This window comes from Hoplias malabaricus, chromosome 6, assembly GCF_029633855.1.
Source record: "Hoplias malabaricus isolate fHopMal1 chromosome 6, fHopMal1.hap1, whole genome shotgun sequence".
Taxonomy (NCBI): domain Eukaryota; kingdom Metazoa; phylum Chordata; class Actinopteri; order Characiformes; family Erythrinidae; genus Hoplias; species Hoplias malabaricus.
This window is the reverse complement of record NC_089805.1, coordinates 31,669,601-31,687,398: the sequence shown is the minus strand read 5'-3', so window position 1 is coordinate 31,687,398 and position 17,798 is coordinate 31,669,601. Positions and strand designations below refer to the sequence as shown.

Sequence of the window (17,798 nt, the reverse complement as noted above, 5' to 3'; positions counted from 1 at the left end):
CATACCAGCAAAGACAGGAGGACAGATGTGCTCTATCAAGGCTGGATGATGCTGACAGAAGAGCCAACAGTGGAAGGCCAACTGTGAAACCAGCCATTCTGCAGAATCTGGAGAAGGTTGAAGATGATGACCAAGTGGCAACTGCACAAATTTCTTCAAGAGGGGCTCCCTTTAGGGCAAACAAAGACACAAGGGTTAGGAGAACCCAGTGACTCATAAACCTAAGCTGCTGTTTAGAAAGGGGCACTAACTACGTCATTGTTTGTCATTGGCACAATGTCTGAGCATCCAAATGAGACTAATGCACATCTGAAGTGTGTGTGTAAGCAGAAACTTCCAGAGACTAATTTATAAAGGCCAGCAACAAAACATTTGGCGGAAAGCATGGTTTGGGCCACGAGGTGAAAACAGGAATCCGGCTTCCACCACAGACAGTCAGGGCCGACATGAATTGTGTAAATTTTGTTTAAAAAAAAAAAAAAAGTTATTTGTAAGAAGTCTTAAGTGAAACCGAGATTTGGACCCAAGCATTCAAAGGGTGATTTGCACAAGAAAATCTAGCACCCAAACAGTTCCTATTGCGGATGTATGGGGCCTTGAACTGTTGGAAATTACATGAGCTTTTAATAAACTAAAGACCAGTGTGTGAGAGCTTTCTGCTACATCATGCATTGCGGTCTCTTAGAATTTTAATGTAAATGGGGATTCTAAAACCATAGGAAGGGGACAGTACATCTGTCCCAGAGGCAGCACACCAGCAGGAGAAAACTTTCCACTGGATAGCATATAGCAATCTAGTAGATATTGCTCTTGCCTTCTGTGTAGTATGTTTCACATCCGGGCTAGATTCCACTAAGTTGCCTACTGTCCTAGGGGCTATGCACATAACTGTAGGCGTTCCATATGAGGGTGCCACACTGTGCAGATATGCAAGGACAATAAATCTGGCAAATAAACTATCCTCAGCAAGGTCAATCTGGGCATCACCTGCTTCTGCAGCCTGTTAGGCACAGAGCCGATAGAGCGCTAGCTCCACCCTGGTGGGTGATGTTGTATGGAAATGACACATCATCTGTACGAATGAATACGTATTGACCCTGCAGTCTTGGCAGGAAGTGATACAAGACCAGGAGGTTTATGCGCTCAGAAACATGACGTGGTCCCTATGAGCCACAGACCACCATGTGATGCCACAAAGTGCCCCAGGCTGTGAATGATGCACCCTCGGTCACCACCTCTCTGCATGTGGGGGCAGCACCCAAGTGAACCCCTGCTGTCAAAAATGCATACTGACACCAGAAACTGAGCACAGATATACAAGACTGGTCTGCAGTCAATAGAAAGCTTTACTCCTACCTGGGACGATGGTGAAATGCACAGTACAGATCGGGACAGCCAAAGTTTCAGCAGTGCCAATGGGCAGCTGCTGAAAGCATGCTCTGCAGGTGGAATAAGATAAAAGAGATGGCCTTTTTCCACCAACCTGGGATGGATTCATTATTCGTTCACAAACATAATTTGGGAACGTTTGGCACATTTCCATTAACCTAAATTGTGTTCCTGAACCAGAAAAGTTCATTCGTAGCTAGAACAAAAGACAGAAGTGGAGGAGCCGGCCAAAATGACGGATATGCATGGTGGTGACAAAGTTGCAGTAATGGACTGGCAATTTAGCATTACCCAAGCTCAGAGCTGCCCATTATAATGCTCCGTTAGTTGGTGCTCCTAAAGGAATTAGTATACTTTTACTGCCAGTGGCAGCCATTGCAAACCCATGCTGACATGAAATCAGTGGCATCACAGTGCAGTAAATACAAGGGTCAGTAGAATCCAAGCAAGGATGCTCTAACCAAAGCAAGAAAGGCACTCAATGCGCCTCTCATCCAACTGATGGGCTGTTAAGCATTCCAGCCAAGCAGAGATCACCATTAGAACTACCAACTGCTTAAAAACTAGGACTAGCAGAAACAGCTGTGCTTCTGCTTAATTTGATTGAAAACCTGCAGCCATATCAGCTGTTATTTAAGTTTGGTGACCTCTGGTATTATTTCTTTATCCAATAATTACGAGGGTGGTGGATCTAAATGCTTCTGCATCTGGCAGTGAGAAGGCATCAAATTGAACTCCTGCCACTGGGCTGTCCTCAATGGTTCTGTGTTCTGTGGAGTGATGGGGTAATTTAGTGAGTGGTTCTCAGTCCTGTTCTTGGTTGGCAACTGTCCTGTAAATTTTAGAGATTGCTGTGCTCCCAGCACACGTGATGCAACTAATAAGCAAACAACACCTACTGCATTTGAAGTGGGTGTGAAGGACTGAGAAAACCACTGCATTAAGAACCACTGCATTAATTACCAGTCCAACATCACGTGACCTCACTTATGCACCTGTGACTATACAATCAAATCAACACAGCAATAATATCTAGTTAAATCTTCAAGAAAAAGAACAGAGGTCAATCGGTAGCAATTGTTGGTATGGAAAATTTCAGATGAAAATTTGGACAATAAAGCGCTTACAGAAAAGTTGATGTAGAGGCTAAATCTCAAATGGCTCCCTACTCCCTATGTAGTTTACATTAAAGGTCATGACGGCTCTGAAAATATGGCTTCTACCCCCTAAGAGTGCACGAAATGTGTAATGGGGAGTCGTGCCGATTACGGCTGATTAGATGTGTTTTGTATGAGACATAAAACTGCATGGTTTTAATTTAGAAGGAGCCATTTTATTAACTCCACAGTGCACTTTATATGCTGCAGGGGTCCATTTGAGATCGAGCCCTTGGTGTGACGTTACTGTAAACCGAGAGCTGCTTCGTGAACACTCGGCATTTTTTTCCGGAGAGATCCAGGAAGAGCAGCAGCGCTGTTTGTGTGCCCGCTGCTGTTCTCTGTTCGCCATAAACCCCAGTCATTGTGCGGGCCGAAATGGCGACGTTTATTTCTGTCCCGTTAAAGAAGTCATCGGAAGTTGACTTGGTGAAACCGCTGTCGAAGTTCATCACATCTGCTTACCCCGCGGGAGAAGAGCAGCTAGAATATCTCCGCGCCGTGGATGAGCTAAACAAGCTCCGAAAGAACGCACTCGGCAGGCCGCTGGACAAACACGAGAGCTCGCTGGAGATCCTCCTACGGTCAGTCAGTTAACCCGGGGACGGCTAAAAACAGTCGCCCAGACACTCCGACCAAAAAACAGTCCGATATATATATCCCGTTTTGGTTAAACGTTCGGCAAAGTAACTGACCTGTTTTGGCAGTGCTACTGTAAAAGCTACCGTTACCGAGCAGTTGAGACGGCGTAAGTAAACAGATGTCAAAACAGCTAACCGAGCTAGCTAACGTCAGCCTCCAACGACATAGCTGATACGGCTGGATTCGTTTGTCATCTAATATCGCCTGGCATTTTGTGAGATAAGCTTTCAGACGGGCCTTACGGTAATGTGTTCAGTTCGGGGAACCAGACTCATTCCCACTTGTTTATTCTCTTTCCCTGCTCCACCGTAAACGAGGCGCCCATGACGGAGGAACCGGGAATTTGAACAAGGTGCTCACGTCAGCCCCAGACTTGGGTTTAAAACTTTTAGGTGGATAAACTAAAGCATGTAGGTTTGCTTTAGAAAATACACTGAAACTCTCAGTGCTGTTGAGAACGTTTTATAGAAACATAAAACACGACAGCCCGTATCTTCTCAGGTAAACGCCACACCTCGTCAAAGCTGAAACTTGACGCTAACCCGACCGTTGGCTAAAATCTGCCGAATTAAAAGCGAGGCCTGTAATTTTTTTCTGTGTTTATGGATATAGTAATTAGCTTGCTTACAGAAAACAAACAACGGGATATTAGGAAACGAAGCCCTAAACACATACACTTTCTTAGGAAAAAGTGTGTGTGTTTAAAAATGATAGGCACTGTTAATTAAAAATAAATAAATAAATCACATCCCAGTATATGTGACCCCCTTATAGTAAAAAGATAAACGCCAAAACCAGACTTTAACCAGAATGTTTCTATTTGGGTCATATGCAGGCCAAGAGACAACGGTCTTATTAATTTATTGAAACTGGGTGTTCTAGCCAATGCCAGCATTAAATCTCTGTCCTAGGAGAGGTATTTTGGAGTTCAGGCGGTTATCTAATTCTTGTCGCACCATGAATAGTTTTACATGACACAAGTATATCATAATTTTAGGACCTCTGTGAATCTTTATGGGTGGTTTCCCAGACAGGGACTAAGCCTAGTCCTAGAATATATTCTTCTTTCAATGGAAAAACACAATTTAAAATGTTGTGTAGTCCAGGACCAGGCCTGATCCCTGTTTGGGAAACCACCCCTTAAAATAGAAGTCACCAGTTTCAGCCATGAAAACTGTCTGCACTTTTTCCACCAGCCCCTGGTCAGTAAACTTCCTTGTTCTTCATGACGCATTTTTGCCATTGAGAGTGAAAGATTCATGATGCCAGGTTAAACAGACGGCCTTAAGTAGACTGAGGTCTGCGTTACTTGTATTATGACCTCATCTGAAGTAATACTCGGTGTAGGGTTAGACTACACTTGTCTGTATTGATTCTGCTTGCTCTACAATAGACTTCTTAATGTTAATTTAACAACTTTACAAAGAGACAAGGGTGCGGCAGTTTAGAGGTAGTCCTACCACTTGTATAGGCAATTTCCCTTTTCCAGTATTAGAGCAAACGTTTAATAATCTTATCTTAATTTAACCTGTGATTGTGTACGGAAGAGTCCAGGAAATGGTGCATTCATTTGTTAAACAAAAGAACTTCACAGGCTGCTGGGTTTCATTGATTTTAACGCTTTAGAATTTTAAGGTTACTGCCATTTCTTCTATATAACATTGACTCATCAGATATTTGTTCCAGACACTGAGAAGTGTTTTTTTTTTTTTTTTGTCCAATTCTTTGTTGAACTTTGGAGCAGGACGGTGGCTGGTTTTCTGGTTCTCTGACTTGTTTGTTTTGGTATCACCCTCTTGTGGCCTTGATGCAGTAAGATGAATTGTAATGGTAGGTCTTGTGCCACTATGTTACTCTTATGTTTGGCCAAACGTGTTTACAAACCGCAAGAATTCTCCTAGGTACACCCTTCCAGGGTGATTCTGATCAATGACTCAACAGTCCTGTGCAGTTATGTCATCATGAGTAGCCAAAAATAACTGTTAGGGCAGTTTTTTTATCTTGTCATAGGCATGCTTGGCACAATGACAGAGCAGTCAAGATTTTTGCTTGGAAGGGTTAATTAACGTTTGTTGATATTACATCAGGATGCTGTGAATGACACACAGTCACATGAGCTTCAATGTCACCCCCCCCCCCCCCAACCCTGCCTGCTCCAGTTAGCTCAAGTTACTTCTCAACAGTCACTGGTTTCCTTAGCTTGAACTTGAAAAAAAATGACTTGCTTTTTGTTCAGTTTTTTTCTCTCTCATTTAACTCTGTTCAAAGGGAAATCAGATACATATTATTTTTATTTGATTTGCAGCTAACTAAAATACAATTTTGCTATTGTAATATACTTCCATATTTTTAATGTTTAGATTTTCTAAAGTAATTTACGTCTATGACACAGATACAAAAACAATACAAAACTACTTACATGGGATTCCCTATTTGTTTGTTTGCATTCATATCTTATTTCTTTCTCTTTCTGCAGTTACTATGATCAGCTGTGTACTGTTGAGCCCAAATTTCCTTTCCCTGAGGTAATGCTCATATAAATTTGCACGTTCATCTACAAATGTTTTTATGTGCTAATATGAAAATGACAATATAAAATGTTGCTTTTTGTTTTTTTAGTTGTGTTTAACATTTACATGGAAAGATGCATTTGACAAAGGATCTCTATTTGGTGGTTCAGTTAAACTTGGTAAGTCTTACATAGCATTTTTTTTACTATGAGATGGGTTATTATGTTCTGGTTGATAGAAAATTTTCTGGAAAACCTTTGCTCAGTATGTTGTGTACGTTTGTGTTTCAGCTTTGGCAAGCCTGGGCTATGAGAAGACATGTGTTTTGTTCAACATTGGGGCACTGGCCAGTCAGATCGCCTCAGAGCAGAACCTGGACAATGATGAGGGACTGAAGGGAGCTGCCAAGTTCTACCAGGTCAGAGTCCTCTATTAAAGTGTGTGTGTGTGTGTGATATTCTAAAGGGATATATATATCCTTTTCACCCCCCACCGAAATTTAATATCATCTCATTTTATTGATATGTGACTCGTGCAATCTTTCTGGTCAGCCAAGTAGTGCTAATGATCAACTAATTATTTGAGCTCTTAATGTCTGCTCTTAATTTTTTGAGAATGCTAAAGTGTCATTCATACTGCAAGTAAAGAATGTGGCCCAAATTAGGTTAATTGAACAATTTTTTTTGTTCAGTCACACAATGTTTTAGGTCTGTATGGGACGTTTAGGCAAAACAGACCATGCTCCAGAACTGACACTCCCCTGCAAAACAACTCACGGAAACTGAGTGAAACTAAGACATGTATACTTAGTTCCTTTTTATTTCCTAGAATGAAAATGGGTTACTGTTACTTTTAGTGCTTTTCCACAGCATGGGTTCGGCTCTACACGACTCGACTCTGCACGCTTAAAGCTTGTCGCTTTTCCACCGGCACAGCACCCCCCACCAAATGGAGCCGGTGACGTTGCATAACTCCATCTTTAACAGGAATTGCAGGCTTTGAAAACCACAACAATGACAGTGGTAAAGTTAGGCGCTGTTTACTCATCGCATATTTGCGTGTTGTTTTTGGACTGAACACGGCTCCGTGACCCAGTTCTCACAGATCGGTTTTACTTGTTGCACGTTCAGCTTTCACTGGAAATTTTCGTCTGCCATCGGCCCAAGGAGCGTACAAAGCTCTTCAAAACACATGTTGTGAAAGCTGCTGTAACTTAAGAAATTTTACAAGTGGCAAGTTTGTGCTGGATTTAAAAGAGCTCTGCATTTTGTGGTGTTTCAAATGTCTCTCAGGCCAATCAGTTCTCTTCAAGATTTACACGTCACCATTTAGTACCTACTCTGCACATTCGGAACCCAGAGTGAGCTAGGACTGAAAACGTACCCGGTTCTAGGGACCAGATTTGGCCTGTGGAAAAGCAAAATAGTCATGTAGGTTCCATGCAGAGAAAAAAAGCACCATTTTACTTACCATATGAAGTTCAGTTTCTTTGTTTACACTGTACACAATTGTCTTACAAAGGAAAGTCATGAAGCATAACTATAGACAGATTTCTCAAGTTTGTGATTAAAACAAAAAACTCGATCCAGTTAATGTTGTTAACAAGGGTATGAACTTAGTGGGTTGTATCAGTTGTATCAATTATATATCCAGGGAAGGATGGTAAGGAGATTAGGAAAGAATTTTGTGTTTGGTAAATGTTGTCTTGCACAGTTAGTAATTGACTTGTATAAATAAAGGTTATTTTATGTTATTGATGTACAATGTATACCCAAAAATACTCCTCAGTTTGCTGGCCTCCTGACACAAGTCCCAAATGTCACCCATATACATGCTTTAATTGTTTGTTTAATACTGTTTTCCCCTCACTTCAGCTGGCAAGTGGTGCATTTGCTCACATAAAAGACACAGTGCTCTCTGCTCTGAATCGGGAGCCTACCATGGACATTTCTCCAGAGACTGTGGGCACGCTCAGTCAGATCATGCTCAGCCAGGCACAGGAGGTCTTTGTGCTGAAAGCCACTGCAGGTGGGAGATGAAAGGCAGCAACATATCACTGTGGCACATTAAGTTTATCTCAAAAGCTCAGTCTTTTTCCATAGCTTAATGCTACATGCATTGTATGATCAAAGCACATAATATCTAATTATAAAAGTAGTTCTGTATTTATGTAATAGTTTTAGAAAATTTAAGTGTGGATTTTAAACAGTTATGTTTATGTTGTATAGTTATCTTTGGGATATAAACAATGTTTCTAGAAAATTGTTTCTTATTTTTGTTTTGTTAAGACTTGAATACTGTCATATAGTGTGGTTTGTAGTCTAAGATTCTGCTCATGTTCTCACAGTATTATTATTATTTTTCTCTTTGGTTTTCCCTGCAGACAAAATGAAGGATGCCATAATTGCTAAGTTAGCTAATCAGGCTGCAGATTTCTATGGCGATGCTTTTAAGCAGTGTCAGTACAAAGAGAACTTGCCCAAGGTACGTCCACTTTAACTTAATAAATCTAACACCAAAGAGGCTTCCACTAGGGGTCACTGTGGACACAATATAAACAACGTAGATTCACACATTGCATGCAGCACCCACTGTGTGTGTGTTTGTCAGTTACATGATGTGTCTGTAATGACCACTAGTTGTGTCCGCAGACATACACACAAACACTTTTGAAATTTTCAACTTCGTACCTTTGTTTTTCCTTCCACTGATCTGTGAGTGTGAACGCTGCATGAGCGTTGTCTGAAGGTTTGGTTGAGGTTTGCTTAAGGTTGCGTGCTGATTTGCTGTTCTGTTCTCTCTTCCTGCGCCCTGTGCTGTGTGTCTGTGCTCGTTTGTGGTTGCTCGTGGTGTTTGTTCGTGGTTGCCGTGGTGTTTGTGGTTGCCTCTCCCTGGTCAGTATTTTTATTTCCAGGAAGTGCTTCCGGTTTTGGCTGCAAAGCACTGCATGATGCAAGCCACTGCAGAGCTCCATCAGTCAGCATTGGCCAATCAGAAGAAGCGATTTGGAGAGGAGATTGCCCGTCTACAGGTTTGTTTGTATTAAGAATTTTTGTATTTGTTAACTGAGCTCTATGTTGGGTAGCTCTGCACAGAGTGTTTTTTCCTTGAATCTGCAATAAGTACAATATTGTGCAAAAGGCTTGCGTAACCAAGATTGTTATTATTTAGAATAATTTAGCATCTCAATATGCATGTTTTTCCTAAAATGTAGATATGTTTTGTTATTGTATGAAGTACAATGTTTGATTCCAGATATTCTTCTTGATTGTATGGAATTGGTAAATCAACACCACACTTGATTGAACATGTTGAAATAATTATTAACCAGTAAACTGAATGATAACCTCAAGTAATACTGGACTTCTCTGAGGAGAGATTTGGACAGGACTAAACCATCAGATTCACATACAGATCGCTACATACTGTAATAGTGCTTTTGTTTTATTCTAAAATTAGTGATTTTTTTTACTTTTCTAAAATAATTTACATTACTGATCAGATACATTTTTGGAAAAATAACTTTTTAAAATCTAATATTCTTAACTGCCTAAACATTTGCCCTCTGATGTTTATACCTTTCTTATCTTCATAAAGTTCAGTATTGCAACACACAGCTTGCGGATGTAAAAAATTTGCTACCAAGATATAGATCCACAAAGATGAACAAAAGTTACAAAGTTAAAGCACAGAATTAACAAAGAACCAAATATTCAGTACAAAGCAATATAATTATAAGCATAACATTTATATAGAGAAATGTAGTAAATAAATATTGTAACCTATAAAATACAGTTTAACAGATTTTAAAAAGTGCCATGTGTATAAAACAGGGTGGAGCTAATCAATATAGTTTCCAGAATACTTACACTAGTAATGTGTATTCTGTTTCTGAACTTGAGTGTTTTGGATTAGTTTGGCCAAAGGCTTTGCCTGAGGGGAGAAACTTTAATAGGGGGAGGTCTACACACATTGTCCCATTTGACACATACACCATGAGGTTGTTGGGAATTTACTACAAAGATAAACAGTTATTGAGACTGAACCAACGAGCATAGATAGCATTAGTTAAAACAGACTATTTGAAAAAGCAAAAATGCTAAATGGAATATGTGCATTTATGTGATTGTTGTTTGTAAACATGGAAAATGTTTTGAATTTACAGCAGTTTTTTAAAGAGATTTCAAAAAGGATTATCTTGAAAGAGGGGATTGTTTAGGATATATAAATATTATTTTAAATATGTGTTAATATGAACATAAATGTTTTATTGGTATTTTCTTTGTGCCCTTCAGCATGCTACAGAGCTGGTTAAGACTGTGGCTTCCCGCTATGATGAGTATGTGAATGTTAAGAGTCTTTCTGATAAGATTAGCCGTGCTCTCACAGCTGCTAAGAAAGACAACGACTTCATCTATCATGATCGTGTCCCTGAAGTCAAAGACCTGGAGCATATTGGGAAGGCAACACTTGTCAAGGCAACCCCTGTTCAAGTACCACTTAGCCAGAAGTTCACAGGTGAATGAGTGGTCATTTATATAATTTCTTGCTATTTTTAATTTACATTTTCAACTGGTAGCTCTTGGCTTGTGCATATATTTTGAATAACTACCGTTATTGGAATGTAAGGATAGACCAAACATTTATACATTTGAATAACAAAGACCAAATTTTGGTGTTGGCACCCTTTTCTGACAGATCTTTTTGAGAAGATGGTGCCTATGGAAGTGCAGCAATCTTTGAGCATTGCCAATTCCAGGAGGGGTGATATGGTCAGCAGACTTGTGGGCAGTCTTAGAGAGGCAACCAATCTCTGCAATGGGTAGGTTTCTATGAAACATTGTTAGACAAATTATCATGTCCACACTTTGCATATGTTATGTCCTTATTTATATAGCTCTTTAAACATACATTAAACATTTAGTTTGATGAGTTTTGTTTGATTGGTTATTACATGATTCAACCTATTGGTCGAATGTTGGTAATTGTTCAGGGTGCTGGCTTCTCTGAACCTGCCAGCTGCACTGGAAGACCTGTCCGGAGACTCTGTCCCACAGTCAATATTAGAAAAGAGTCGTGCTCTGGTCCAGCAGGGTGGTCTGAACAGCATTGAACAGCTCATCAAAGAATTGCCTGAACTTCTACAGAGAAACCGCGAAATCCTGGATGAGGTTTGCCTCTTGCTCACTGCTGCCTATTACTTCCATCATATATCTGCCTTTACAAGAGACTGGCCCCTAAAATCTAATAAAGTAGGTATTATTGATTGCTTAACATGGATTCATTTAACTGTTTTCTGCTTAATGTTTGGTCTTACAGTCTTTAAAAATGTTGGATGATGAGGAGGCCACAGACAATGACCTTAGAGCCAAATTCAGCCAGCGGTGGAACAGAACTCCGTCTGGAGACTTATACAAACCCCTCAGAGCAGGTACACAACCAAACACTAACAACTGAGTCTTGAGTTTAATGGACACGCAGGTGTACATGATTAGACACATAAATACGGCACCAGATAACATAAGGTTTTGCATCAGTTTTCAACTTTTCCAGTAACTATTGATCAGTCCTGCACATCAGCTTGGGAAGGGTTTAATGCATTACTTTTTAAGTTGGATGGTTTGACCTGCTCACTTCAGGTCCTTCCACAACATTCTTGCCACATCATTTCCCCAATATAACAAAGTATAAACTCTCTTTGTTTAACTGGGTTTTGTTTATTTGTGGGGAGGACTGTGAAAATACGATGCAGAAGTATAGAAAGTTTCATTTAACAACTGATCAAGCACAATTGTATGGATGTTTTTAATATGTGAATGTTTTTGTATGTGTCCGTTTAGAGGGTGTTAGTTTCCGCAACGTGTTGGATAAGGCTGTGCAGGCTGATCAGGTGGTAAGGGAACGTTATAACTCTCACTGTGAGATGATCGCTCTGCTCTGTAAACCAGAGAACGAACTCTGCTCTGCCATTCCTTCAGCTAATCCTGCTAAAACTCTTCAAGGCAGTGAGGTATTACCCATACACACACTTCAGATATTTCAGTTAATTTTGTTCAAGTTGGTGAATTTTAAGAAATTTCAACATTTTAACCCTCTGGAGTCTGCCCTCCCACTACTGGGGAAAAAAATCAGAACTTGTGTCAAAACATTAATGCAACTCAGCGAGTTTTTGTTCTAGAAACATAATAAACATATGCCCAGAAACCTTAAATGGACTTCTTTTCAAAAATATGGAGGTTGAAAAGAAATTTATTTGTACCTGGTTGTAAAAGAAAGATAAGTAACAAGAGGCACGTTTCTCTCTGAGACTCACCCTTGATGGCCCACCCATTCATATTCATATGATAATAGCATGATAATCCGGCTCTTATTAGGGGATTACGACATGTTACAAACGCCCATTTTAGTCATAATAACAAATGCACATAGCTGTGTTTTCACACTGAGCATGGAGCTCCAAGACAGCGCAGTCACGCAATTCAGCTGCCTGAGGCTTTGGAGCTTATTTACATTGATGCTACACTAGTTCAGTATATATTCCAGATGGATTTCATGAAGCTGACAGTATATGTTTTGTAAATGAGTTCAGCTAGTAAAGTTTGGGTGGTGTTTGCTGCTTTCAAACAGTCTTCTCAAGCTCAAATGTATGGCTCTGATGCTCCCAAAGCAGTTTTTGTTGTTGCTAAATTACCAAGATTTACATCCAAATGTTTCAGTTGTTTATTTACATCCAAATGCTTCAGTTTCCTACCTGTGTTTCACACCTATCTCATGAATAGTCAATGTGTCAGCCACAGGTTTAGATAAATACTGTCACATCAGATTTATAGCAATATAGAAGAAAATCTAATTAAAATATTAGAAAACTGTAAACACCAATGTATACAATGCGTTTTTTCACTTTATATCAGCCCCCTTGAAAATAGGTTTTTGGGAAGTCCATGTTTAAAGTTAATTTAAACAAAAACAGATGAATGACATACACACATCTCTCTGATTATTGTTGCTGAGTTTATGCTGAATATAAGCATGTGATGGTTTTTAGGAAAAAAATTTTAGATCTGTGAAATGTTTTAAAATATCAATGCATATCAGAATACTGCAGACGTGGCTGAAAGGACTCCAGGGTGTTAAAAGATTTACCATAAATTTAAATAATTTACATTGTTTGTTGGTATTGGAAAATTTAGAAATTGCTTAACATGTAGGAAAAATATTACTTCTTCATGGCTCCCAAAAATATAAAAACAAGCTTTGGGAAGGGGTGTCTGTCTTTCTTCTTTTTTGTTCTTAAATTTAATGTATAATAATATGAAATAAAACTCATTAAGCTCCTTTATTCCGGCCTGCAGGTTGTAAACATATTGAAGGCTCAGTTAGCCCAACTGGATGAGATCAAGCAAGACCGTGAAGTTCTGGAAGGAGAGATAAAGTCTGTGACGTTTGACATGACCGCTAAGTTCCTCACTGCATTGGCTCAGGATGGGGCCATTAATGAGGAGGCCCTGTCTTCTTCAGAACTGGACACACGCTATGGAGCATACACACAACGTGTCCAGCAGAATCTCCGTGCACAGGAGGACTTGCTTGCTCAAGTGCAGGTATACACTAGCAGAGGAACCTTACAGACAGTTGTATTACTTTGATTATTTCGGAGTAGCGCAGGTGGTTGTTTTTCTAGCTTTCTCATTGGTTGTTGTGTTCATTCGTAGCTAGTAATAGTAATACACAGTTCTTTGTGGTTTGGTATGCAATTTATTTTAAATTGCTGGTTCTTCATTTCAGACATCCCATCAAGAGTTTGCAGCACTAAAGCAGTCTAATGCTGAGGCTAATAGCAGGGAGGAGATGCTAAAAAAACTGGCCTCTGCTCATGACAGTTACATTGAGATCAGCTCCAACCTAAAAGAGGGCACAAGGGTAACACACACACACACACACACCCACACACTAGTCCTCTACTTACTAAGTTTTCAGAAGGTGGACATCCTTACTTGTATATGGTATTTATTTGACAGGTATAAAAAGGTAGAGTGTATTTTCATATCACATCAAGTTGGTTTCTCAAACACTTATCAAATCTGTCTATGTAACCAACTGCAATTTTTTATTTACTGTTGAAAAATTGGAGAGGAATTAATGACAAATTGAAAAGCAATCACTGCAATAGGACAATGTGAAATGCAATCCACACATCTTTGTTTTCCACGTTAACATGAATACGTGCCAAAATTAAAAGCAAAAATGTTATTACATTGTTTTCACGTTGACCTCTTTATTGAAAAATGATACATGACAATGATTTGCATTTTAAAAATGACATGCAGAATTAGTGTCAGAATTTAATACAATCAACTCAAAATGTAATTAGTACACAACTGATTTGCTTTAAATTGTGAGGTATGTCAAACATAAACATCTCATTGATATGCAATAAACGTGAGATTATTTTTAAACACAGATATGCGGAAAATATGCCATAAAATAAACCCAATTTTACATTGATTAAATGTTCCATTTAAAGAATAAAATGCTAAAAAAAAAAACAGAAAAAACATTCAACTCAACTGTATTGTATTCCACTGTGTAGTGCTGTGAATGTGTCAAAGTAAAATGTAAAGCAGGGGTTGTGTTTCAGCTGAGAGGAGTGCTGTGTTTATGCCACAATGAAAAGTAATCACTATCCAATCACAAATTCACTTTACTGATTTTGGAGCACCAAATTTGTTACAGATGTGAGGCTAATGTCTTCAAACATGCATTAACCCAGTTTACTAGACACTACAGTTAGAAATGGAAATAAGTGGAAAAGTCACTTCTCAAAAATGGTTTAACGTTGGTAATAACTCTTCCTCTGAATATGAAACCTAGTCCAGGCTTTGGTTTTGTATTCAGTCATATAGCTAACTGAGAATACTTATTTGGAGAAAATCCTGATGTCTAACACAATGTTAACCCCTCTGTGCTGCTTTGTTTTCCTCTCGCCCTTTTCCTTGAAGTTCTATAATGATTTGACTGAAATCCTGCTGAAGTTCCAGAATAAGTGTAGTGACATTGTTTTTGCTCGCAAGACCGAAAGAGATGAGCTGCTTAAGTATGTACCTTATATCTCCGTTTTCATGGTTTGTGTGTTCTGAGATTATGTTGGTGTTGATGGGGTTGTTCATGTTTTATTGATAGGGAATTGCAGCAGAGTATTGCTCGTGAACCAAGCGCTCCTTCCTTCAGTGTCCCAGCGTACCAGTCCAACACCTCTGCATCCGCTGCAGCAGGCCCCATCCCAACCCCACGGACTGTGTTTGTGAGTGTCCAATTAGAGCCCTCTGATTAGAATGCTGTAGCCAAACGATCCTCTTCTTTGGTTCTAATCTGGTGCTCTGTGTTTCAGCCCGTGCAGCCCCAGGCTAAAGGCCAGCCTCCAGCAAGGCCACCACCACCAAACTTCACCCCACAGGCAGCCAGCAGCTCTACTCCCAGCGAGGCCCCGCCTCCTAACCTCTCCAATCCGCCACCTATGGCACCACCTACTGCACCCACACAGGCTCAAGGACCACCCTACCCAACCTATCAGGGTTACCCAGGGTATGCGTTTTCCCCTGTAATATACACAAACGTTTGTTTTTCAGACGCATTTTGCAGGAGGCCGGAAACCATAAACTAAAAAAAATAAACTCACCGGACAAAATATAACAGCGCAAGCTGCATTTAAAGCCACAAGAAGTGTTGTAGCAGGCATAAATCAGGCCTAGGTTTTATAGAGCATAATTTATAGTGTGACTCCATACCTCAGATTCCAATACACCTTTGCACTTCATATCAACAAAGAGCACTGAGAACCAGCTATGGCTGTCTGATTATCACTTTGTCAGCTTATCATTCCTTGTCTGTGGTGAAAATGTACACTTGAACACACCAACCACCAAGTGTAGAGTCGATGGCACATACCCACATGCAGCTGTATGGAGGGCAGCATCTATTTACAGCAGGAGCTGGCAATAATTTGTAAAACTGCATTGTAAATCTTAATATTTCATAAAAGATTGTCTGTAAATGTGATAGAACCCCTGTAAACACTGAAAGCTAAAACCCTTTGCTTCCTTTTTCTCTCTTTTTCCCTCAGGTACTATCAGATGCCGATGGGGTATCCCTATACCTATGGGTATAACATGCCGTTCATGCACTATCAAGGACAGGGGCAGGCTGGATATCCTTCAGGTCCACCATCCCAGCACCCTTACCCCTATCCCCAACAACCACCCCAGCAACAACCCTTCTACCCCCAACAGTAGACAGTAAATACTCTGACAAATCCTGCCCCAGCTACAGCCATGCTGCCCCTTATATACTAGCACTTCCTCCTCTTACACTTAATCTTTAACAATTCCACTTCTCTTTCTGTCTTTAACACCTGACTTTCTATGGGCAGGGTTTAAAACACTAGAAGGACCAAGGGGATCTGCCCTTAATAACCACGCCCACTCTCCTCTGAGCCTCAGAGGAACACTCCCTGCTCTGGATCTTTCTGTCTCTGATTCTCTCACTTAATACCCAAAGTTAAGCTGCTGGCTGCCTGCCTGCTGCTGCTTATATCTTATTTTTGTAATGAATACTGAAAATATATACTCTAATGCAGGATATGTAGATGTTTTCTTATCCAGAAGATGAAGATGATTGTTGGGAGAAGTTTTGCTGTAACCCTTTCACTGTACCTCTCTGTTCATCTTTCAATGAGCGCTTGGGGAACGGAACTGTTTAATGGACTAATAAATAATACAATGCATCTGTCACTTAAAAAAATACTTTGCATTTTTGTTACTTTATTTTTTTTTTGAGTTCTCTCGGTCAGTCTTTAGTTTTGTGATATATTTGTGCTTATACTTTGATTTTATTACTGAGTTTTGGGTGAGAAATTGTCAATATTTCAATCGTCATACATCTGAATGTGCATGCTCGCGGCTAGACATCACATTTGTATTGCAGTTGGTTGCATAAAAAGATTTCAAACATATGGTTAACATTTTATATAGCTTCGAAGGTAGTAGACTTGATTTATTTTTATTTTAAAATCTAGATGCAGTCTTTAAGGACATCCGGAATTCCCATTTTGTGATTTTGGCTTATACCCATCTAGATATCCTACTTCACTTAGTGGGTTTATTCTGTTCTTGTATTGGGTTTGATATGCATTTTGAGTTTGAATCTTTAGTTTTAAGTCATTTTTGCTCACTCTCATAATTCCATGATACTTTATCCTGTAAGTGAAGTGGTTAGCTTTATATTCTGTCCAATATGCCATGTGATCAGGACTTTCTTTCCAATTCGTATGCACCTTGACATTTGTTTTAATTCTGAAGCACCTCATTGCCATGTTTTGAACGTGCTCACACAGAGCAGCCTTTAAATTTCTCCATATAGTGACAGCCTTAGCAGGCAAGTACATAATTTGTAAAAGCAGTGTTTTGCATCAATGAAACTGAGTCTGTTTATTGGAGCATTAAAACAATTGCCTCCTGATGTGCTGGGCTGTAGTTTGAGGGATTTTTGTGAACATGTTTTTATCGTTCATCTCTAGCTGACAGGTGGAAATAGTAAAACATTTCATCCAGGATTGTATTCTAACTCTCTGGCTTCTCTGATCACTTCAAACCATCCTCAGAGGCTATTTGAAATAATTCTGGGCTTGAATTTTAGTTCAATTGAAGTTTATTTTACACAGAATTTTTAGGATTATCTTTTAATTTGTTATTTTATTTTGGTTTATACTGAGTTCACAACCTCATAGTAATTTGCTGTAATGGTTTAGAAGCCAGCGAAAATAAAAACACGAAAGCCGAAAACATAGACTGGCCAGCTTCTTTGCTTAGCACCCTTGCTTAAGTAATGACTGACAACCAGTGGTGGCTCCTCCCAACTCTCTCTGGGTGCAACTCTTGCAATGTTGATGACGTGATGTGTTCAATTAATAGGTAGCCATCTAGACTATGACTCAAGATACTACAAAATCAGTAACCACTAGATGGCATGCTCTAACCTCCTGAATTAATTTCCCTATAATAGTGCACTATATACACACTGAAGGATCACTTTATTAGGAACACCT

General features: G+C 39.6%; 1 protein-coding gene across 2 annotated transcripts; it reads left to right on the top strand.

The window, feature by feature from the left end:
* Positions 1–2,754: 2,754 nt before the first annotated feature.
* pdcd6ip (programmed cell death 6 interacting protein) lies at positions 2,755–17,535 on the top strand. Of its 2 annotated transcripts, none has more exons than XM_066674677.1 (18): positions 2,755–3,130; positions 5,665–5,713; positions 5,808–5,877; positions 5,989–6,116; positions 7,573–7,726; positions 8,082–8,182; positions 8,598–8,729; positions 9,994–10,216; positions 10,397–10,520; positions 10,692–10,869; positions 11,018–11,129; positions 11,539–11,708; positions 13,051–13,299; positions 13,484–13,618; positions 14,698–14,792; positions 14,879–14,999; positions 15,087–15,280; positions 15,819–17,535. In XM_066674677.1, exons 1-18 carry the CDS (start codon positions 2,925–2,927, stop codon positions 15,985–15,987), a joined length of 2,610 nt encoding a protein of 869 aa, XP_066530774.1. In that variant the 5' UTR covers positions 2,755–2,924; the 3' UTR covers positions 15,988–17,535. The 2 variants fall into 2 exon arrangements, with proteins under 2 accessions (XP_066530774.1, XP_066530775.1); XM_066674678.1 differs by having other exon boundaries at positions 2,764–3,130; positions 8,613–8,729.
* The last annotated feature ends 263 nt before the right edge of the window (positions 17,536–17,798 follow it).

Excerpts from the sequence above, each read along its gene's own strand:
- pdcd6ip (XM_066674677.1), top strand. The coding sequence starts at position 2,925 with ATGGCGACGTTTATTTCTGTCCCGTTAAAGAAGTCATCGGAAGTTGAC. Across the intron at positions 10,870-11,017 it reads ACCGCGAAATCCTGGATGAG|TCTTTAAAAATGTTGGATGA; the intron begins GTTTGCCTCTTG and ends TTGGTCTTACAG. Across the intron at positions 14,793-14,878 it reads GAAAGAGATGAGCTGCTTAA|GGAATTGCAGCAGAGTATTG; the intron begins GTATGTACCTTA and ends TTTTATTGATAG.